The sequence below is a fragment of the Budorcas taxicolor genome, chromosome 5 (genome assembly GCF_023091745.1).
Source record: "Budorcas taxicolor isolate Tak-1 chromosome 5, Takin1.1, whole genome shotgun sequence".
Classification (NCBI taxonomy): Eukaryota; Metazoa; Chordata; class Mammalia; order Artiodactyla; family Bovidae; genus Budorcas; species Budorcas taxicolor.
In genome coordinates this window covers 17166219-17191596 of record NC_068914.1, presented here as the reverse complement: position 1 = coordinate 17191596, position 25378 = coordinate 17166219, and the positions used below count along the sequence as shown (strand labels likewise).

At 36.1% G+C, this 25378-nt stretch overlaps 1 protein-coding gene across 2 annotated transcripts in view; it reads right to left on the bottom strand.

Annotated features, from left to right (window-relative positions):
• The window catches only part of MICU1 (mitochondrial calcium uptake 1), a 223837-nt gene that overhangs the window by 126376 nt on the left and 72083 nt on the right, over window positions 1-25378 (bottom strand). For both annotated transcript variants that reach the window (XM_052639467.1, XM_052639466.1), the window contains one exon: window positions 540-654. In XM_052639467.1, the coding sequence (XP_052495427.1) occupies window positions 540-654 (115 nt within the window). The remainder of the gene's footprint in view (window positions 1-539; window positions 655-25378) is intronic.

Below are 25378 nucleotides of genomic sequence, written 5' to 3'. Positions count from 1 at the left end.
TGAATATTCAACACAATTAGAACAACCGAGCCAATCATCTTTAGTAAAGGAAATAATAGATTAATATGTGTTTTACTGAGGAAGTAGAAACATTAATTGGAGAAGGAAATGGCAACCCACTCCAGTGTTCTTGCTTGGAGAATCCCAGGGACGGAGGCGCCTGGTGGGCTGCCGTCTCTGGGGTCACACAGAGTCGGACACGACTGAAGCCTGAAGCGACTTAGCAGCAGTAGCAGCCTAAACATTAATGAGGGCTAAAGGAGCAGGCAATGTATAAATTATCCTGAGCTTCAAACAGTTATAAGGTAACTTCACAGGGGCTTTTTTGTTTTCTTCTAACTTTACCTGGATACTTTATTTCCCTTCCTCTTTTTCAGGTGGTTCTATATACAAGTTATAGAGAATCCAAAACAACTGAAATTTGATGTAACTTATCATTCATTAACTTTGCAAACATGTTTTGTTTCCTCCTCCAATCAACTTAACTCTTTTTATAATCCTGTATGCTACCTGTAAGTGAATAAAAAGTTCATACTTACTCGAAAGAACAGTCGTAAGGAAAATGTAGTCTGAAAAGGATATGAGTCCACATTCTCCAAGGGTGTAAAATATACTGCCTTCATCAGCAAATTTTTCTCGTTCCTGGGCAATTTTCTATTGAATGTATGGGTCCAACCAAAAGATAAAAAGAAGATATAACAGAATGAGAATATAAATAGTTAGAGATGAATGACCATTTATCTGACAGTTTTATGCTATTTATCATAAGCATTTCTCTGATAGCCATTCCAAATTAATGGATCCTTTACAGTTTTTAAGATGATTAAAATTATAAGCAAAAGATGATTTTGTCTATTTGCTCCAACATGGCTTTATGTGAGTAATGAAAAGTTTTCAGTTTTATGAACTCCTGCCACTTAAGAGGCCCACTTCAGGTCTGAATTTGTTTCTGAGTTTGAAAAACAATCCACCTTCTTCTATAGAGGTATATAAGGTAGAGAAGAAAAAAAAATCAGTTCTAAATACCCAAGAAAAACAACTAGTGATTAGAACTAGTGATCAGAAATGAAGAAGTTAGCAACTATTGTCAACACCCACCCAAATGTTCAGAAAATTAACTTCTGAAATATTAATTTTAACTTTTACCTTATGAACCCCAAGAATCTTTTTTGAAATGTAGAACAGTTTACAGATTAAATAGCATCTCTGAAATATGTCAAATCAGACATACACATCAAGCTTTAGGCATGATATAATTGTTATATTTACTGTTACTTTGGTGGAGGCGCCTAAATTTTAGCTACTTGAAGAAACTCTCCTATAACTTAGTTTTAATTCTAAGTACATATTTATTTTCTTTAATCTATAAGCTCACAAACAGAGTTAATTCTCAGGTTCAGAAATGGTCTATCTGGGAAGCAGTCTATTCCTGGGTGTTTAAGGGAAACCTACCCTTTTTTTTCCTGATTCCCTACCAGACCAGAAACTTAAGAGGTGACATTGATGATACTTTCAAAAACTGAAAAGGATCCATGAAAGAGTTAGACTTGAAACTCATTTTTGTAAGTTTGACTCATTTTGGACCAACCAAAGAAATTTCAGGAATTATTCTAGGTACCAAAAAAGGGAGAGGAGGTTTTAAAAACCCAAACCGAACAAAGCGCAGTCAAAGTAATAATATCATGCAAGCACAAAGTAAGCAGCAGCACTGCAAGCATAACCGTGGGAGGAGCATCATGGAAACTAAACCAACAAGCACCACCACACCATCATCCAGATACACAGCCATCCAACAGGTTACCTCTGTCTAGTGAAGATCCCATCATACACACAAAGGAAAGAAAACTGGTTAACCAATGGAAGACACGAGGACCGAATGAATCATCATGATCTTCTTAGTAAACCCACTCAAAATAGCCTCCCTGGATATTTGCTTACAATATGAAACAGAAACGATGGAAAAGGCAAAAATCCACAGCTGAATTCCAACGAAGCAGTAAGAGGTTTTGATAGCAGTTTCTACTTAGGAAAGGGCTTCTCTGATTCATTTGTGATGGGCAGAAAGCCTGGTCTGGCCTAACAGCATTTAGAGATTACTTGCTTGAGCCAAAAGCAAAAATGAGCCCACAGTCCAATTAAGGTTAGACCGCATACCACACTTGATCTTCTACCAACAGATTAAACACCAATTTCAGACCAAAAAAAGGCTACTGGATGAAAAGAGAAGCAAAGTTGTTCACTGGGAAGTTAATATTTTAATTTCTCAAAAGAAAATTGTACATTTTTTAACATTATCCAAGATACTGCAAAGGAAAAGCATGTGAACAAGAAAAAAATATACAAAATGAGAACAGGCTGTCAAAGGCATACAATCTTATTTGCTAGAATAAATTTGAATAGAAGCTGAGTAACCCATATTAATTATGTAATGATCTTACAGAGAGACTGCTATAATAAAAGAAAATAAATAGTGTATTAGGATCTAGAAGTTGAGAAACAGACAAAAATCTAAGGAGAAACTGAAAGGAGGAAACCAGGCCAAAAAAGCATATCCAATATTATTTTTCTAAGAATCATCGGACCCTGCTGCTGCTCAGAAAATAAAAAGACAAATCTTAAGTTTGTAGCTTTTAATTTTGATGTAATTTCAAACTCAGAAAAGTGGAGAGAACTGTATAAGGAATTCCCATATGCTTTTTATTCAGATTCACCAACAGTTTACATATCTCCTTATTTGCTTTATTATTTTACATATCTTCTTTTATATCAAAACTTGGAGACATGCCCCTTTAGACTTCAATACTTCAATAAATATTTCCTATGAACAAACACATTCTCTCATATAATACAGTAAAAATTTGATAAAATTTGATAAAATCAGGATATTTAACACTGATACATATTATTACTTGTAATCTACAGTCTATTATCAAATTTAGCGAACTATCTCAGTAATTTACTTTTTAGCTATAATACTTTCCCTCTATGGACTTAACAGAAGCAGAAGATATTAAGGAGAGGTGGCAAGAATACACAGAACTATACAAAAAAGATCTTCACGACCCAGATAATCACAATAGTGTGATCACTCACCTAGAGCCAGACATCCTGGAATGTGAAGTAAAGTGGACCTTAGGAAGCATCACTATGAACAAAGTTAGTGGAGGTGATGGAACTCCAGTTGAGGTATTCCAAATCTTAAAAGATGATGCTGTGAAAGTGCTGCACTCAATATGCCATCAAATTTGGAAAACCCAGCAGTAGCCACAGGACTGGCAAAGGTCAGTTTTCATTCCAATCCCAAAGAAAGACAATGCCAAAGAATGCTCAAACTACCACACAATTGCACTCATCTAACATGCTAGTAAAGTAATGCTCAAAATTCTCCAAGCCAGGCTTTAACAACAGGTGAACTGTGAACTTCCAGATGTTTAAGCTGGTTTTAGAAAAGGCAGAGAAACCAAATATAAAATTGCCAACATCGGCTGGCATTGAAAAAGCAAGAGCGTTCCTGAAAAACACCTATTTCTGCTTTATTGACTAGGCCAAAGCCTCTGACTGTGTGGATCATCACACACTATGGAAAATTCTTCAAGAGATGGAAATACCAGACCACCTGACCTGCCTCCTGAGAAATCTGTATGCAGGTCAGGAAGCAACAGTTAGAACTGGACATGGAACAACAGATTGGTTCCAAACAGGAAAAGGAGTACGTCAAGGCTGTATTTTGTCACCCTGCTTATTCAACTTATATGCAGAATACATCATGAGAAACACTGGGCTGGATGAAGCACAAGCTGGAATCAAGATTGCTGGGAGAAATATCAATAACCTCAAATATGCAGATGACACCACCCTTATGGAAGAAAGCAAAGAAGAGCTAAAGCGCCTCTTGACGAAAGTGAGAGGAGAGTGAAAAAGTTGGCTTAAAGCTCAACATTCAGAAAACTAAGATCACAGCATCTGATCCCATCACTTCATGGCAAATAGATGGGGAAACAGTGGGAACAGTGGCTGACTTTATTTTGGGGGGGCTCCAAAATCACTGCAGATGGTGGCTGCAGCCATGAAATTAAAAGATGCTTACTCCTTGGAAGAAAACTTATGACCAACCTAGACAGCATGTTAAAAAGCAGAGGCATTACTTTGCCAACAAAAGGTCAAAGCTGCGGTTTTTCCAGTAGTCTTGTATAGATGTGAGAGCTGGACTATAAAGAAAGCTGGGTGCCAAAGAATTGATCCTTTTGAACTGTGGTGTTGGAGAAGATGCTTGAAGAGTCCCTTGGACTGCAACAAGATCCAACCAGTCCATCCTAAAGGAAATCAGTCCTGAATATTCATTGGAAGGACTGATATTGAAGCTGAAACTCCAATACTTTGGCCACCTGATGCAAAGAACAGACTCATTTGAAAAGACCCTGATGCTGGGAAAAACTGAAGGCAGAAGGGGATGACAGAGGATGAGATGGTTGGATGGCATCACCGACTCAATGGACTGAGTTTCTGAGTAGACTCTGGGAGTTGGTGATGGACAGGGAGGCCTGGCATGTTGCAGTCTATGGGGCTGCAAAGAGTCAGACACAACTGAACTGAACTGAACTTTCCCTCTAGTCCAGGATGTAGTCCACAAACATAAATGGCCTTTAGTTGTCATGTCTTTTTAATCTCCATTAATCCAAAAGAGATTTCTTTGCCCATCTTTGTTTTTCCCTTTGGAGGTTTATTATTATTTTCCATTGTGGTAAAATTCACGACATAAAATTCAGCATTCTAACCATTTAACCATAAAATGTGTGGGCTTTTTGAATTTGGTTTCTTTCACAGATCATGGTTTTTGATGGTCCATCTGTGTTGTAGCAGCAATCAGTATTTCATTCCTTTTTATTGCCAAATAATATTCTATTGTATATATACCATAAATTGTTTATCCATTCATCCATTAAAGGATATTTGTTTCCAACTTTTGGCTGTTGTGAATAGTGCTACTATGTACATTCACGTACAACTATTTGAGTATCTGCTTTCAATTCTCTTGGGTATACATCTGGGAATGGAACTGCTGAGTCATATCACACATTTATGTTTATGTTTTTGCAGAATGGCCAAACTGTTTTCCACAGCAGCTATACCATTTTGCATTACTACCAGCAATGTAAAATGGTTCCAATTTCTCCACATTCTGAGTTTTTTTATTTTTAAAATTATATCCATCTGAGTGCAAACTTGTTTCTTACTGTGGTTTGATTTACATTTCCTTAGTGTCTAATGATGTTGAGCATCTTTTCACGTGTCTGTTACCCATTTGTATTATCTTCTTTGGAGAAATATCTATTCAAATCCTTTGCCCATTTTTTTGAACTGGGTTATTTGTTTTCTGTTGTTGAGTTGTAAGGTTCTCTATATATTCTGTATACTAAACACGTATCTGATATAGGGTTTGCAAATAAATTCTTTCATTCTGCTCATTGCCTTTCACTCTCTTGATTATGTTCTTTGGTGCATAGAAATTTTAAATATTGATGAAGCTCAACTTGTCTATTTTTTTCTCTTATTGCTTGTGTTTTAATGTCGTATCTAAGACTTCATCACAAAATCCAAGATCATGAAGATGTACCTGTTTCTCTAACAGTTCTGTAGTGTTAGCTTTTATATTTAGGTCACTAATCTATTTTGAGTTAACTCTGTATTAATGAGAGGTAGGGACTAAATTCATTCTTTTGTATGTGATATCCAGTTGAGCCCATACCATTTATTGAAATGATTATTCTTGTACCATCTGGTACTCTTGTTGAAAACAAACTGACCATATATATGTGAGTTTATTTCTGGATTCCTAATTTCACTCCACCTATGTGTCTATTTTTATGCCAGTACCATGCTGCTTATTTTTTTTCATCATTTTTTAAACCTGTGGTAAATGTACTTATCATAAAATTTACCATGTTAACCATTTAAAAATGTACAATTTGGTGGTATTAAGTACAATAAAAACATTATATAACCACCACCACTACTTGGTTCCAGAATGTTCTCATCACCCCATGTGGAAACCCTGTATCCATTTAGTCACATTCCACTGCTCCTGCCTCTAGTCCCTGGAAACCACTAATGTACTTTCTGTCTTTATGGATTTACTTTTTCTGGATATTTCGTGTAAATGGAACCATACCTAGTTATTTTCTTAGTGGCCACTCTGTGGATTACAATTAACATCTTAAATTTACAGCAATCTAGTTTGAATAAATACCAACTTAACTTGAACAGTATTTTAAAAAATTCTGCTCTTGTAGCATTCCATTTTCCTTTATAGTATTTTCACAAATTACATTTTTATACAGTGTGCCCATTAACATAGATTTTTAAATTACTGTCTTATGCATTTGTCTTTTAAATCACAGAGGGATGAATAGGAGTTATAAACTACAAATAAAATACTGCCTTTTTAATTTACCTATGTTGTTATCTTTGCTAGTGTTATTTCTTACTATAGCTTCAAGTTATTATCTAGTGTCCTTTCATTTCAGCCTTATTCATTTTAGCATTTGGGGGCAGAGTAGAGCTACTACCAACAAACTCCCTCCGTTTTTCTTAATCTGGGAATCGTTTAGTATCTATTTCCTTCATTTTTGAAGAATAATTTTGTAGGTATAGAATTCTTGGTTGACAATTTTTTCTTTCAGTACTCTAAATATGTCAGCCCTCTGGCCTTCACAGTATCTGAAGAGAAACTGGTTGTTAATCTTATTGTGTATAGGTTGTATGTTGTAAGTGAAGCGAAGTCGTTTAGTCATGTCCAACTCTTTGTGACCCCATGGACTGTAGCCTATCAGGCTCCTCCGTCCATGGGATTTTCCAGACAAGAGTGCTGGAGTGGATTGCCATTTCCTTCTCCAGGGGATCTTCCCGACCCAGGAATCGAACCCGGGTCTCCCACATTGCAGGCAGACGCTTTACCATCTGAGCCACCAGGGAAGCCTTGTATGTTGTAAGTTGCTTCTTTCTTGCTGTTTTCAAGATTCAGCAACTTCAGCTTTTGACAGTAATTATGTGTCTTAGTGTGGGTCTCTGATTTTTGCCTGTTGGGAGTTATTCAGCTTCCTGGATGTGTAGATTCATATATTTCATTGAATTTGGAACGTTTTCAGCCATTATATCTTCAAATATTCTTTCTGCCCCTTTCCTTCTCTCCTTGCCCTTTGAAATTCCTATTATACATATGTTGGTATACTTGGTAGTATCACATAGTCTCTTAAGCTCTGTTCATTTCTCTTCTCTTTTTTTTTTTTTTCTGTTTTTTTCAGACTGGATAGTATTAATGACCTACCTTCATGTTCACTGAAGATTTTTCCTGTGTATTCAAATCTGCTGTTGAACCCCTTCACTAAAATTTTCCTTTCAGCTATAGGAAATGTTTAGTTCCAGAATTTCTATCTAATACCTTTTTTATTTTGTTTTTACAATTTTTATCTCTTTATTGCTATTACTTCATACCTCATTCTCCTTGTTTCCCTTAAGTTCATTAGCGTACTTTCCTTTAGCTCTTTGAGGATACTTAGGACAGTTGATTTAAAGTCTCTTTATAGTAGGTTCAATATCTGAGCTTTCTCAATGATAGTACCTATTCCTTTCTTTTCCTGAGTCATACTTTGTTTCTTTTCGAGCATAATTTCTCACTGAAAATTGAACATTTTATTTATTATAATGTGGTAATTCTGGAAATAGGGTTCTCCCACCTCCTCAGGGTTTGTTGTTGGTGCTGGTGTGGGTTGTAGTCATTTCTTTAATAATTTTTCTAAATTCTTTTGTAAACACTTTGTCAAGCATAGTCATTCAAATCTCTGTTTCATTACCAGCTGATGATCTGACAGAGATTTCCTTAAGTTCCTGGATCCAAAGCGTGGGAAAGACAAACTCTCCAGACGCTTGCAGATTGGTTCTGTGGTGGGCATTCTTTCAAGGCTTAGCCATTGTTTACCACTCTACCTTTGACTTCTTGCTTTCATGGAAGCTAAACATCAGCCAGAGGTGAAAGTTTAGGATCTGTTGAGGTTTTCCTCTTAGTAGTCATTCAGCCCTAGCATGTATATTCCCTTGCAGATTCATGACTATATTTGGTTTCTTTAGTTTTTGACCTTGAACAATTTAAAAAGTACAGGTGAGTTATATTGCAAAATATGCCTCAATCTGAATTAGGCTGGTATTTCCTCATGATTACAATCATATCTATTTATCTATTATAAACTATGAATTCATAATATCTCTAACTCCATTCTAATGTCACAGAGTACAATTTAGTCTTGCCCTTTATACATGTTACTCCCTTCTCCAAAGGGGAGAAAACTGATTCCCATTATCTGCCAATACATTTACTCATTTGCTCAGGCTTAGAATACAAGAAAGATAGTTTCACAGTTGTTAATTATCTCTGCAAAAAACAAATGTAGAGTTCAATATTTGTTACAGTTTTAAGTAAAATCCACTTATGGTGAAATGCACAAATCCAATATATAATTCAATGAGTTCCATAAATACATATCTGACTAACCCAGGTACATCCTATATTTGGGTTGTAGGACATTTCCACCACCCCTGATGTTTCCTTTATGCCCCTTTATAGTTAATTCCCACCATATTTTTGCACCATGGATTAGTTTTGCCTATTCTAGAACTGCCTACAAATGGTATCATCAACATATATGCCTCAGTGTGCAGCTTCTATGGCTCAGCATAGTGCTGGGGAGATTCATCCACACTCTTATTAACCAGCAACTCATTAATTTTGATTGCAGAGTAGTATAATAACTTGACAAAATAAAAATAATTTATGCAATTTGTTTTGTGTATTAATTATATTGTGCATCTAATATTAATGCATACAGTAATATCAAAACTTATTCATTCCTTTATTGATTAAACACTTAGGCATGTTTCAGATTTTGGCTATTTTGACTTTCCTACAAGTTGTAACTTTTTTACTTGCTATTTTACTTGCAAGTAAAGTTGAGTATAAGTTCTAGTTACAACACATCTTTGTCAACATTTATGTTGCCACTTTCTTTAATTTAGCCATTTTAGTGGTTCTCTCATCATGGTTTTATTGAGCATTTCTCTGATGACTAAATATTTTATGCACTTTATATACTCCGTTTATTGGCAATTAATATATCTTTCTTTAGGACCTATCTGTTCAAGTCTTCTGCCCATTTTTAATTGGGTTGTCTTTTTATTACTGATCATGAGTGAAGTCGCTCAGTTGTGTCCGACTCTTTGCAACTCCATGGACTACATGTAGCCTACCAGGCTCCTTTGTCCATGGGATTTTCCAGGCAACAGTACTGGAGTGGATTGCCATTTCCTTCTCCAGGGGATCTTCCTGATCCAGGGATTGACCCCGGGTCTCCCACACTGTAGACAGACGCTTAACCATCTGAGGCACCAGGGAAGTCCATTACTGATCATAGTTATGTTCTAGACATGAGACTCTTTTCAGTGTCTCCAAAATGACCCCATTGTTTCTTGCCTTCTGGTATCCATGTCCTTATGCAGATCTAGTCTCTTCCCACATTGAATTAGAGCTGGTCTGTGTAACTAATAGAATACAGTTCAAGTGATAATGTATGACTTCTGATGCTAATGCATAAAAGGCACCTTGCTCTGCTGGAGGGAAGCCAGCTGTCATCAGAACAGAACAGTCAAGAAGCAGGCATTTGGAGAGCCTACAGAGAGAGGATGTGAGGCCTCTCAGTAACAGTGCTATCTTATCAACCATTTGAGTGAGCTACATTAGAAATGAATCTTATACCCTTGGTCAAGCTAGATGACTAAGGTCCTAGCCAACACCTTATTGCAACTTAATGGAAAAGACTGAGCCAAAATCATGTAGGCAAATTGCTCCCCAATTTCTTATTCACAGAAAGCATGAGAGATAAGAAATAATAATTGTCTTAAGCCATTAAGGTTTGGATTTGTTACTGGGTAACAGATAACAAATACAATCAAATCTGTACTTAAAGTACATTCTATTAGTCTGTGGCTTATAATTTCTATATCAATAATCAGAAGTTTTAAACCTTCATGAAATCTAATTTCTCAATTTTCCCCTTATAGTTATTGCTTTCTGTATGCTATCTAATAAATTTCTGCCTATCTCCATTTCATAAATATATCCTCTTTTTTTTTTTAGAAGTCCTATAGTTTTAGATTTTATACTTAGGCCTATGATCCACTTCAAAAGAATTTTGTGTACAATGAAGTAAGGTGGTAAGGTTTATTTTTTAAAATAAGGATATATAGTTGTTTCTAAGCCATTTGCTGAAAACATCTTCCTTTCTCCATTTAATTATTTTGGTACCTTTGTTAAAAATCAATTTACATGTAAGTGTGCATCCACTCTTCTTTAATAGCTTCTGACTTGAGTAGCCTATTTTCTTTTGAAGGTCTTTTGATTACTAGCAAAGCATATGATTGTTTTCCAAAATATAAATAATGTAGATTGAGAGAGACTGCATGAGATGCATTTAGGGTTATAGTTTAGGTCTAATCACCTCCACCACTAGGGCAATTATAAAATTTGCAGAGATAATAAAGATGTCACTGAACAGACCTGAAATTGTATACTGATTGAGAATTACTATCAGACCATATCTCAATAGGGGTTACTTTACATTGACACTTTACAGTGCTAGTTTAGTTAGTATGATTTTCTCCTAGAGAAAAGCCCTCTAAATGAGAAAATATTTCTGTTTGCAGGGCTATATAGAAGACCTCTGCTGTACTGAGTACAGCTATAGAGACCAGGAGAGGCCAAAAGAAGGTCAAATTGCTCTACATAAGAAAAAGTTGAAGAAGACATCTGGGAGAAAAAATATAAAAGGAAAAAGGACTCTTGAAAGGTGAGCCAAAAAGGATAAGGAGATGTGACCAGAGAGGAAGAGAAAGTATCAAAGCTGGGAAAACGGAGAAAAGAAGGCAGGTGAGCACATATGGGAACATGTGTGTGTGTGAGGAAGGACAGAGAACACGTATTTTGCAGTAGCTCTTTAAAAACAAGAAACAAAGATGTTTAAAGAGGACTTTTAAATTAGTCATGCTTTGTGATGTGCCCTGTGCAACAGTCTTCTGTCTCTTTAGTAAAGGTCTACACTATTTTTCCATACTTCTGGAGTTGGGATGGGGGCAGAAGGAGAGAAGGAGAGAAGTTACATTGTGTTTTCTGAGGCATCCACACACCAGAGTAGTTCAGGTATATTTATGATTATACAACTATCCATTAACTCTTAAGAACTTACAAGTGGGTTTTCAAGTTTCCAAGACGCAGACAATTCTTATAAAATTCGTAATATATATTAATCACAAACACAAAAACTACCATAATACCATCATAACTGATCTATCAAATTAGTTAGGAGGAGAATCAAATATATATGTCAAGATTTGGAAAGAAGAAAATCAATTTTTAGACTATTTTGTGTTGCATGAATGTTTCTTAGCTGATCTTCTCAAATCAAAGGCCCGATTCTACCATAAAATGATATCCTCAAGTCAAACAACAAAGCCAGAGGAGAATCTGTGAAAATAGATATATTTGAGTTTAATAACGAATAAATCTTTAAAAGCACCAAAGTATGGTGAAAATGGAAAATCAAGATTTAAAGCACAGTGGAAGGAAGGTTTTTGGTTATTTTTTCTTATTTCTAAAGTCTTCTCAATGTTTCATTTTGCAAATTGAGAATGTCAAGTAAACTGTTCCTTCACTTAATCTTTTAGATAAAGCTTTATCTTTGACTAAATTTTAACTCACTTTTGTTCTAAGCAAATACCATTTATACACTTCAGGAGGCATAGAGCAAGTAAAACATAGTCTTCCTTAGCAGACTGATGGTAATGCTCATTTTCTCTCACTGTCTCAGAGGTGGTTGTTTATATTTTTTGTTACTAATGAACACTTAGCATTAATATGCATTTTTACTAGGAAAACCTATCATAATGATTTATACTTAATTCAATATGTTATAAATTCAATATACATATGAACATAACAAGAGAAACTAAAAGGAAGATATATATATAAAAGTTAAAAGAAATAGAATATATTCCAATTCTATTGTAAGACCATACAATATGAGATTAAGCAACATATTAACATATCATTCCGTAAAAAATTTATAGAAACTTTTTTCATATTAAAGTTCCTCAGGTTAAGATTCTAGCAACTACTTCAGTGTATATGTTGACAATTAAACAGAATTGGGTATTTTAAAAAGAAGCAGTACTTGCAGATACCTTACAGAGCACTATACTATTTTATATATCTTAGAAGCTGCATATCAAACACTACTCCAATCACCTGAATCTCTGAAAGAATGCAGATAAACTGATCACAACAGAATTTCTATTCAAGTTACTGACAAATGTTATTCCCCTTCTGGAGAACAAAACTATGCAAAATATTTCAAAGCAGTGGGCTCACTGACTTAAAATGAAATTTAATTGTTTTACCATTCATTTACATGACCTAGTCTTAGATCTTATATGTTTTAAAATTTAAAACATAGCAATAGATTCAATATCACTAGAACATTCAAATTACTGACCTCAAGTACAAAGAAATTAATAACCTCATAGGAGTCCTGGCATTGATCTCAACTGCACCATATCTAAATCTTTTAATTTTTTAGATAAGCTGAAAGACTTGAGTAAACTTAGAACAAATCAGCAATTACATGTGTAATACACTTCTCGGTTAGTCTAAAACCTCAAATTGTTTCACCAGGATGGCTTTATGCTGACAGATTCACACTCTGGTTTCTTACCCATCACAAAAACTTATAAAATATCTGGTTAAAATTGCAGGAGACCATCAGGAGACCTGGGACTGGGATTTCCAGACACGATTCAAACAAACTTATTAATACTCACTGTGCTCAAACACAGTGAATATTACAATAGGTTTGAAGAAAATAAGGCCAACAATTTTGCCTTCTAGGACTCAACTAGATAAAGCCAAAGAAAAAAAAATCGTATCTAGGAGCTTAAACTCAATTACTTATTCTAGTTAAGATCTACTTTTCAAGTTCTATAAACTTTTTTCTGTTGAATAGAAGTTGATGGACTATGCCAGCAAAATAGATGCTAACACATCATCTAGAACTTCAAAACATCTCTGGTATATAGAAAATCTGATAAAGAACACAGCTTTACTATTTAAATTAAGATGTCATCTTTTATGAGATGGAAATAATTGGATTGTTTCAATACTAACATTTCTCTATGTTGCTGAAATACATTTCAAAGCCTGCCCAAATCCCTCAAGAAGTACTTGAGGTTGTATTTCAGAAACAATGATGATAATATGCTTCTTCCAAAAGATGCAATGTTTGCATATCATTTCCAAATGATAGTAGTATTTCTACCTAAGGCTGGGTTAAGGCCAGGAAAGAAGGATGTTAGAAAGAAAGAGAAAATTCAGCAATTTCCTCATGCAATTAATGCTCACTCTTCATTGTTTAGTTGGTGCATAGATAGGTGCCAAAGCCTTGTAAGATATCAATCTTAAACAATCACACTATTCTCAATCAAACAGAAAATGTTGCACAGTTAAAGTATGTGTTATTCTTCTTTTATCTCATACCTGAACTTGCAGAAAGAAAGAATTTGGGGGATATATCAGATGAAAATTAAATTGAGATGTTTCTAATTTATATAGTTCATGATTTCTTCTATTCCTAACTCAGTTTCCAAATTTTTTAAAGGTATTATTGAATTTGAGGCAACAAACACAAATTTCTGTGCAACAAACTACAGAACGTGAATGCTTAAGATCCTGGAAACTTCACTCTTGCAGAAAGCCGTTCTCTTTTCAGTCCCATTTCTAGCCACTTTAGCTCTAAGAACAACTCCAAACTCCTAGAAGACAAATGCTTTCCTACTTCATTAACTAGATGGCTAGAGAGAATAAGGATAATAAATGAGGATGCTTTAAAAAAAAAAAGTGGCAGAAGATTTGATTAATGCAATGATAAACATTCAAAAAAGTGTAATGCAACAGAATTCATTTCAAAGAAATGATATAACTTTACTGAAATGATCTATTTCAGTTCTTAGTATCTGATGAAGTGTTATCAAAACCCTAGATGTGGAAAATCATCAAACGTGTTAAGTTTCTACCACATTATGCCTGCAAAGTTGCTTCAAGGCAGCTCTGGGTTGGAGAATCTATATTTTGTCATTATTGATTATCTGCTATCCAAATCTAAGAATTTAATTTTGAATGTTGGCCACTCAAATCAATCAGTGCTGAAAAGAACTGTCCTGAGCTCAGCAGCAATACTGGTTTCAGTCACATGGGTTAGAAAAGGCTTCCTTATCACTCTGTGGGAAAACAATCTCACATACAAATTTTGAAAAATAAGTCAATAGTGTTGTACCTTCTCCTATTTGGAAAATCACTTTCAAGAAAAAATACACCATAGGAAAAAAGGAAAAGAGCTTCATTCTGAGGATCACTGTTCATACCCTTGATTTACACTGTTCTAGAAACTACCATTTCCTAGGAAACCCTTTGGATGAAGAACTTTTAAATCACTTCAAAGTCAAACAGCAATGATTAAAGACATATTAAGAATTATAGTTTGCATGTTCTCTGCGTGCATGCTTAGTCACTCAGTCGTATCTGACTCTTTGCGATGCCATGGACTGTAGCCCACCAGGCTCCTCTGTCCGTGGAATTCTCCAGACAACAATAATGGAGTACGTTGCCATTTTCTTCTCCAGGGAATCTTCCCAACACAGGGATCAAACCTGTGTCTCCTGCATAGCAGGCAGATTCTTTACCCTCCGAGTCATTGGGGAAGTCCATTCTATGCTAGGTACTGTGTTAAACACTTCTATTATCTCTTTTAAGTTCTTACTGCAATTCTATGAGATAGGTGATACTATTACCTGCACTTAACAGATATAAAACTGAGGGTTAGAGAAGTAAGAAGCTTACTTTTAATGCTATAAGCTTACTTTTAATGCTATAAAAGAAGCTTACTTTTAATGCTATAAGCTTACTTTTAATGCTATAAAGCTTACTTTTAATGCTATAGAAGCTTACTTTTAATGCTATAAAGTGGCAGGACAGGTCATGATCTGACTCCAAAACCCATGCACGAACCATTGTATGTTGTATTATATCAAATGCACAAAAATACATCAGGTGTCTATATGGTGGTTTAGTTGTTAAGTCATGTCCGACTCTTGCAACCCCATGGACTGTAGTCTGCTAGGCTCCTCTGTCCATGGGATTCTCCAGACAAGAATACTGGAGTGGGTTGCCATTTCCTTCTCTAGGGGGATCTACCTGACTCAGGGATTGAAGCCGGGTCTCTTGCACTGCATGCAGATTCTTTACCAACTGAGCTATGAGGGAAGCCCAACTATTTGCAATTTCTAAAACTGATAATGCAGGTCAAACACTGTTGGAACAAAACAGTTAGTTATTGTAAAATACTAATCTTGAGGTTTAGCTTGTATTAGCTTATTTATCTTGAAGATGAAAATCTAGTTAATGATGTAGGTGCACATCATATTTTTATGCCTTGATTTGTTCAAACACGTATTTTCATAATTTGCAAAATAAGTATCACTAAAAGAATGTAATGATTCTCTATAATCTTCTTAACTAGTAGATGTTAGGTTGATTTATAATTGGAGAAGTTTTTTCTTTTTTTACTTTACAATATTGTATTGGTTTTGCCATACATCAACATGAATCCACCACGGATTGGAGAAGCTTTTTAAGTTTAGAATTTTTTTTAAAAAGTGCACCATGGCAGAGATAAATATGCAAACCAAGAACTGTCCTCTGCAATCAAAGGTCATCAACACATAGGAGTTGAGAAATCATTTTTAGCCATCCTTAGAAGAAATAAAATGTTTTGAGTGACTTTCGCAGAAATCTACTTGTGTAACTTTCAAACATGCTAGCGTGTTTGTGCTAAAATGATTTTTTAAACGAAGTTAGTTTGGAACAAAGTCCTTTCAGATTGAAGTGAATTTCAAATTTTGTTTCATGATGGAAATGCTAAACAGAAAGGCACTGGAAATGTAATGGTTAGTCATGTTTATGCTTTCAAATCAACAATGATAAATCAAATGGGTTCACAGTTGATCCCAAATTCAAACACAACAAAATCTAAAATAAAAATGTATTTAAAGACATCTTAATAGAAGTCTTAATATTTGGGGTAACCATGTAAACTATACCCTCCTTGGGAGCACTTAATGATTATATTATTGTTTCTTTGTTCAAGATGAATAATCAAGGACATGGATCAAATCAACAGACTTTAGCAGTGGTGGAACTCAGGGACTGGAAAGAGACATTACAGTCACTCCCTATAGAAATATAATAAGTACTGACACCATTCATTAGCTGCAACTGAAGAATAACACTCATATTGTACTACCAGGAAAAAAAACAACAAAATGATTCCAGCCTTTCCACAGGCAACAGGAACTTAGCATGCAAAGGACAAATCCCTGTAAGGAAGCAAGCAAGAAAGCCCTCTCCTAAAAAGTAACTGCTCATTGACCTTTGGAAGCTTAAACAATTTTACTAGTGTCACCAAAATGAGTGATGTTTATAGAACCCAACGTAAGTAAACAATCCCCCCACTACCTATTCTAAGAAAAAGAGCTTATTATTTTTAATACAAAAGGCTTATTAATAAGAATTTTTAGCTGCTTCCTACAAACTGTCCTGCCATAAATAAGAGAACTGGAAGCGGCTTTCCTCAGTCGCAGGTGTTAACATCTCATTTGATTTACGCTCCTTAATACTTCGCATGATGGTTGAGCCATAGCTATTCTAAAACAAAATCTCTGGACTTAAGCAACATTGATAATGAGGTTATCAATCAATTATTTTGATATCGTAATTTAAGTATTTGTTGATTTGTTTCAGAATGTAGTTGAAGGAAAATTAAGATAATCTACAGAACCACTAACAGGATGAATGGTTTGGAGGGTTGGTAAGGAAACTACTACAAATATATATACCATTTTAAGAACAAGGAAGCACAGGGAAAATGTTGTATAAAAATAAAGAACACCCTATAATCTTCACTAATTGATTATTTTAAGCCAAAAGATGTTTTAATAAAGTTTTACATTTTATTAAGAAATGCAAGAGTAATGTTTTTAGTAGATATTTTTGAATACATTTTAATAGCTTATAAACTATAAGTCTAAACCTTCAAAGATCAATTTGAAAAGTACTTCTTATGTGTGTCCTTGAAATTCTCCTTTGTCAGCCTACAAATCTATATATTCTTTTCCATCATTTTCTCCATGTATTTGCTGCTTTTCTAAGTTAAAGCTGTTGTTTAGCTCAAAAAAGCAAAATAATGAAGTGTTTCTAAATGCTTCATCTGTTTACTCTTAAGTCATTTTACTGAGTTAAGTACAACTAAGTAACTGCTTTACCTGTATTTATTACTTAAGAAATTTCAAAAGAAAAAAAAAAAGGACTAATTTTTCACTTGGAGTTACTGTTGTCTCACCATCACTGTTACAGTTCAGCCAGGAACATGGTTTCCCTACTAAGGCAATTTAAATGACCCAACTGAGTATCTACTATACAATGTTTAAAACAGTTTCTTTAACTTTTGTGTGACACATAATGTTAAAACTTCCTTTTAAATTATGCTAGGTTCTATATTCTCAAGGACTTGTGAAGTGTTTGACCTGTCATATTAGAGATAAAGTACATTAATTTAAAGTGACAGGAACTGAATCATTCTAAAGGGAGCAGGGAAAGGACATAAGCATGCACTGAACCTTTATCCCTGCAGCATTACTATGGGTTTTGAAACATTAATTAATTTAAGCACATGCTGCTGAGTCGGTACCTGCCAGAAATCCTGATCAGAAGATGAGAAAAAGAAAAAAATTGACATTGTTTGATTATATGAACAAAAACTCCTAAATTAAATATACATGTATCACAAACTATTATAACATATAAAGGACCAAATGAGATTTGTAATAAAAGGACTGAAAATCTGTAAACAGGAAATGAGAAATACATAGAAATATTTTATATATTATCTAGTAGGTACAGTAGGACAAAACAAAACAAAAACCCAAGTAATTCATTTCTTAACCTTCCCCTAAAAAACATACAATTTCAGAAAAACTTCACAACACTATAAAAAGAGAATACATGAATAATTAATGTATTAAAGGGAAAGCAAATATTTAACTTTTTTTCATAGGTAGTCAAGCCATTATCATTTCATGACATATTTTTTAACTTCATGGCAACTTTGTTGCTTTACTAACCATATTTACCATATAGACAAGCAACTCAGATGAGTTCAGAGGATTAGTAACTACTCTAAGGAAGAGTTCAGTAAAGAAGAGTTTCAGACCTTAGAAACAGGTCTCTTGCAAATTATATTGCCAAAATAAAGGACTATTCACATGAGCAACAAAAAGCTAATCATGAAGTCCTAGAATGAAGGCCAGCATTGATGAAAGCAGTTAAAGTTAGCTGGGTATCACTCCAAAATATCTTCAAATATCAATGGCTTTAAAGATTCTTTTTTTTTTTAACAAATAAACTTCACTGGCTATTAAATAGAAGTTGACCTGAACTTATTATACTTCTCAAACCAAGCTTAGTTCCTAACTAAAAAATATATGCTATCAGCAGTTTAGAAGCCTAAGGCTAAGACTGATGTGACAGAGGCCCAAAGGCCTTACAGTACTGGGGGAGATGAGTCACTGTGACCACAGAACAGCCCAGATACGAGAAATCAAACCAGAGGTCTCTCTCCAGTTTATGGATCAGCCATTTAATCGCTGACAGCTGCTCATTACAGAGACGGCACAGGGAGATTTTTATAGGATTTAAATGGGAAGAAAAGAACAATGGAGAGAGCAATTATGAAGAGAGTATGCTTCTCTCTACCATTTCATGCAAATGAAGAAAGAAGATAACACACACAACAGCAGCTAACTCCTTCCATAAACTGAGTAAAGGGCTCCAAGTAATGCAAAATAGCTATAATCTGTAGAGCCAGATACTTTGCCTTTTGTCCTGTTTTTATAGTTACAGAAGATAACTGATACTCAGAGATTAAGTAGTCTCTTGCCCAAAGTTGTATGTGGCAGAATTCATATATGAATACAGGATTGTCTATACCCCAAACCACATTAATCTCATCCTGTGCTTTTACACACTAATAAATATAATAATCCAGAATTCTGTATTTTTCAAATTCAGTTCAGCATACCTACAATATCTACCAATCATTTACATGTAGCTATCAAATACTGAGATGCTCAAATTGTACATCTCTTGTAAAATATTTTAGACACCAAAACCAGATTTTCTGAGGGCTGTGGTGTGTACAAAGAACTAAAATTGCTAATTTGTAAGAAGAGAGAAAAGTTAGAAAATACTTTTTAAAATTATTTAAAGAACTTCAGATGAGAAAGAAGATGAAAAAATTTGAGACTAAAAATAAAACAGAAAAGTACAACAGGTGTAAAAGGATTTTCTGAAATGCTGAACCAGTACTTGATTTCATTTTGGTTATGTAATTACAGTGTAAACTTTTGCTTATCTAAGGCTATAGGGTAGCTCGAATCAGATGATGCAACATTTAACACAAAACCAATCAATATTTGAAAGACTAAATAGTTCAGTTTCTAACAGGAATATTATTTTCTCAATAGAAAGTAATCTTCATTTTAATGAGCCAAGATCCAATTTTCAAATATAGATAACAGTCTTCACTTTAAGAGTGATGGTTTTGATTAAAAAAGAAAAAGGAAAAAAAGACACAGCATTTTTCAAAATGCCAACTGATATTCATGGCATTTGAGAAAACAATGGAGGAAATGACAGTCAAGTTGAAATTCTTCTAAATTCAGGTATTGAAATTTGTGTATTTCTTGTTTACTTTCTTTAAAATTTAACACTGTGGTTTTTCAGGTTAACATAGGCTTCTAATCTAAGAAGAAAAAATTAACACTCTTCAACAAAGTGAAACACCAAGTTCCTTTTTGCACAAATAACATTGTTAATAAAATAAAAGAAATATTTGACAAGAGAAATTTCTATTTACAAATAGATCATATACACAAACAGCTTAGATACATGAAAGGAGATAGATAATAGCATAGTGATGATGCTAAAGCTGAAACTCCAGTACTTTGGCCACCTCATGGGAAAAGTTGACTCATTGGAAAAGACTCTGATGCTGGGAGGGATTGGGGGCGGGAGGAAAAGGGGACGACAGAGGATGAGATGGCTGGATGGCATCACCGACTCGATGGACGTGAGTTTGAGTGAACTCCAGGAGATGGTGATGGACAGGGAGGCCTGGCATGCTGCGACTCATGGGGTTGCAGAGTCGGACACGACTGAGCGACTGAACTGACTGACTGACTGACTGACTGACTGACTAAGACAGTGGATCAGCTAAGAGTCCAGTTTGGACTCTTGGCTCCACCAATTACCAACTGTATGATCTCAGGTTAAAAAAAAAGGCTAATTTACTTAACTTATATGTATTTTAGTATCTTATTTATAAAATGATGAAAACAGTAAGCTATCTGAAAGAGTGGTTGTGTGCATTAGAATTATTATGTATAAACACTTGGAACAGTTCAGTTCAGTTCAGTCGCTCAGTCGTGTCTGACTCTTTGCAACCCCATGAATCGCAGCACGCCAGGCCTCCCTGTCCATCACCAGCTTCTGAAGTTCACTCAAACTCATGTCCATTGAGTCAGTGATGCCATCCAGCCATCTCATCCTCTGTCGTCCCCTTCTCCTCCTGCCCCCAATCCCTACCAGCATCAGGGTCTTTTCCAATGAGTCAACTCTTCGCGTGAGGTGGCCAAAATATTGGAGTTTCAGCTTCAGCATCAGTCCTTCCAATGAACACCCACAACTGATCTCCTTTAGAATGGACTGGTTGGATCCAAGGGACTCTCAAGAGTCTTCTCTAACACCACACTTCAAAAGCATCAATTCTTCAGCACTCAGCTTTCTTCACAGTCCAACTCACATCCATACATGACCACTGGAAAAATCATGGCCTTGACTAGACAGACCTTTGTTGGCAAAGTAATATCTCTGCTTTTCAATATGCTATCTACGTTGGTCATAACTTTCCTTCCAAGGAGTAAGCATCTTTTAATTTCATGGCTGCAATCACCATCTGCAGTGATTTTGGAGACCCCAAAAATAAAGTCTGACACTGTTTCCACTGTTTCCCCATCCATTTCCCATGACGTGATGGGACCAGATGCCATGATCTTCGTTTTCTCAATGTTGAGCTTTAAGCCAACTTTCACTCTCCTCTTTCACTTTCATCAAGAGGCTTTTTAGTTCTTCTTCACTTTCTGCCATAAGGGTGGTATCATCTGCATATCTGAGGTTATTGATATTTTTCCCAGCAATCTTGATTCCAGCTTGTGCTTCATTCGGCCCAGCATTTCTCCTGATGTACTCTGCATATAAGTTAACTAAGCAGGGGGACAATATACAGCCTTGATGTACTCTTTCCCTATTTGGAACCAGTCTGTTGTTCCATGTCCAGTTCTAACTGTTGCTTCCTGACCTGCATATAGGTTTCTCAAGAAGCAGGTCAGGTGGTCTGGTATTCCCATCTCTTTCAGAATTTTCCACAGTTTATTGTGATCCACACAGTCAAATTCTTCAGTTCAGTTCAGTTCAGTTCAGTTGCTCAGTCGTGTCCAGCTCTTTACAACCCCATGGACTATAGCACATCAGGCTTCCCTATCCATCACCAACTACCAGAGCCTGCTCAAACTCATGTTCATTGAGTCAGTAATGCCACCCAGCCATCTCATCCTCTCTTGGCCCCTTCCTCCCACCTTCAATCTTTCCCAGCATCAGGGTCTTTTCAAATGTCAGTTCTTCGCATCAGATGGACAAAGTATTGGAGTTTCAGCTTCAGCATCAGTCCTTCCAATGAAGATTCAGGACTGATCTCCTTTAGGATGGACTGGTTGCAAATCTGTGCAGTTCAAGGGATGCTCAAGAGTCTTCTCCAACACCACAGTTCAAAAGCATGAATTCTTCAGTGCTCAACTTTCTTTATAGTCCAACTCTCACATCCATAAATGACTAGTGGAAAAACCATAGCTTTGACTAGAGGGACCTTAGTTCACAAAGTAATGTCTCTGCTTTTTAATATGCTGTCTAGATTAATCATAGCTTTCCTTCCAAGGAGCAAGTATCTTTTAATTTCATGGCTGGAGTCACCACCTGAAGTGATTTGGGAACCCAAATAAATAGTCTCTCACTGTTTCCATTGTTTCCCCATCTATTTGCCATGAAGTGATAGGACTCGATACCATGATCTTAGTTTTCTGAATGTTGAGCTTTAAGCCAACTTTTTCACTCTCCTCTTTCACTTTCATCAAGAGGCTTTTTAGTTCCTCTTCACTTTCTGCCATAAGGGTGGTGTCATCTGCATGTCTAAAATTATTGATATTTCTCCCAGCAATCTTGATTCCACCTTGTGCTTCATTCACCCCACCATTTTGTATGATATACTCTGCATATAAGTTAAATAAGTAGGGTGACAATATGTAGCCTTGACGTACTCCTTTCCTGATTTGAAACCAGTCTGTTGTTCAATATCCAGTTTTAACTGTTGCTTCTTGACCTGCAGACAGGTTTCTCAGGAGGCTGGTCAGGTGGTATGGTATTCCCATCTCTTTCAGAATTTTCCACAGTTTATCATGATTCACACAGACAAGGGCTTAGGCATAGTCAATGAAGCAGATTCAGTTCAGTTCAGTAGCCCAGCCGTGTCCGACTCTTTGCAACCCCATGGACTGCAACATGACAGGCCTCTCTGTCTATTGCTAACTCCCAGAGTTTACTCAAACTTATGTCCATTGAGTCAATGATGCCATCCAGCTATCTCATTTTCTGTCGTCCCCTTCTCCTCCTGCCTTCAATCTTTTCCAGCATCAGGGTCTTTTCAAATGTGTCAGTTCTTTGCATCAGGTGGACAAAGTATTGGAGTTTCAGCTTCAGCATCAGTCCTTCCAATGAATATTCAAGGCTGATTTCCTTTAGGATGGACTGGTTGGCTCTCCTTGCAGTCCAAGGGACTCTTCAAGCGTCTTCTCTAACACCAGAGTTCAAAAGCATCAATTATTTGGCACTCATCTTTCTTTATAGTCCAACTCTCACATCCATACACGACTACTGGAAAAACCATAGCTTTGACTAGAGGGACCTTTGTTGGCAAAGTAATGTCTCTGCTTTTTAGTATGCTGAAGCGAGATGTTTTTCTGGAACTCTCTTGCTTTTTCGATGATCCAGCAGATGTTGGCAACTTGATCTCTGGTTCCTCTGCCTTTTCTAAATCCAGCTTGAACATCTGGAAGTTCACAGTTCACATACTATTGAAACCTGCCTTGGAGAATTTTAAGCATTACTTTACTAGTGTGTGAGATGAGTGCAACTGTGTGGTAGTTTGAGCATTCTTTGGCATTGCCTTTCTTTGGGATTGGAATGAAAACTGACGTTTTCCAGTCCTGTGGCCACTGCTGAGTTTTCCAAATTTGCTGACATATTGAGTGCAACACTTTCACAGCATCATCTTTTAGGCTTTGAAATAGCTCAACTGGAATTCCATCATCTCCACTAGCTTTGTTCGTAGTGATGCTTCCTAAGGCCCACTTGACTTTGGATTCCAGGATGTTTGGCTCCAGGTGAGTGATCACACCATCGTGGTTATCAGGGTCATGAAGATCTTTTCTGTATAGTTCTTCTGTGTATTCTTGCCATCTCTTCATAATGTCTTCAGCTTCCATACCATTTCTGTCCTTTATCAAGCCCATCTTTGCATGAAATGTTCCCTTAGTATCTCTAATTTTCTTGAAGAGATCTCTAGTCTTTCCCATTCTATTGTTTTCCTCTATGTCTTTGCATTGATCACTGAGGAAGGCTTTCTTATCTCTCCTTGCTATCTTTGGAACTCTGCATTCAAATGGGTGTATCTTTCCTTTTCTCCTTTGCCTTTCGCTTCTCTTCTTTTCATAGCTATTTGTAAGGCCTCCTCAGACAACCATTTTGCCTTTTTGGATTTCTTTTTCTTGTGGACGGTCTTGATCACTGCCTCCCGTACAATGTTATGAACTACATTCCATAGTTCTTGAGGCACTCTATCAGATCTAATCCCTTGAATCTGTTTGTCACTTCCACTGTATATTCATAAGGGATTTGATTTAGGTCAAACCTGAATGGTCTGGTATTTTTCCCCACTTTCTTCAATTTAAGTCTGAATTTGGCAATAAGGAGTTCATGATCTGAGCTACAGTCAGCTCCTGGTCTTGTTTTTGCTGACTCTCGAGAGCTTCTCCATCTTTGGCTTCAAAGAATATAATCAATCTGATTTAGGTATTGATCATATGGTGATGTCCGTGTATAGAATCTTCCCTTGTGTTGTTGGAAGAGGGTGTTTGTTATGACCAGTGCATTCTCTTGGCAAAACTCTGTTAGTCTTTGCCCTGCTTTGTTTTGTACTCCAAGGCCAAATTTGCCTGGTACTCCAGGTATCTCTTGACTTTCTACTTGCATTCCAGTCCCCTATAATGAAAAGGACATCTTTTTTGTGTGTTAGTTCTAGAAGGTCTTGTAGGTCTTCATAGAACCATTCAACTTTAAGTTTTTCAGCATTACTGGTCAAGGCATAGACTTGGATTACTGTGACAATGAATGGTTTGCCTTGGAAACAAACAGAGATCATTCTGTCGTTTTTGAGATTGCATCCGAGAACTGCATTTCAGACTCTTTTATTGACTATGATGGCTACTCCATTTCTTCTAAGGGATTCTTGCCCACAGTAGTAGATATAATGGTCATCTGAATTAAGTTCACCCATTCCAGTCCATTTTAGTTCACTGATTCCTAAAATATTGATGTTTACTCTTGCCATCTCCTGTTTGACCACTTCCAATTTGCCTTGATTCATGGACCTAACACTCCAGGTTCCTGTGCAACACTGATCTTTACAGCATTGTAGCTGACCTCCATCACCAGTCCCATCCACAACTGGGTGTTGTTTCTGCTTTGGCTCCATCTCTTCATTCTTTCTGGAGTTATTTCTCCACCGATCTTCAGTAGCATATTGGGAACCTACCGACCTGGAGAGCTCATCTTTCAGTGTCCTATCTTTTTGCCTTTTCATACTGTTCATGGGGTTCTCAAGAGAATACTGAAGTGGTTTGCCAATTCCTTCTCCAGGGGACCACCAAATTCTATACCATAAGAATTTCAGTCCCCCTGCTAACATCTTCTAACTAACATCTTTGATCTGCAATACAATTTACTCTT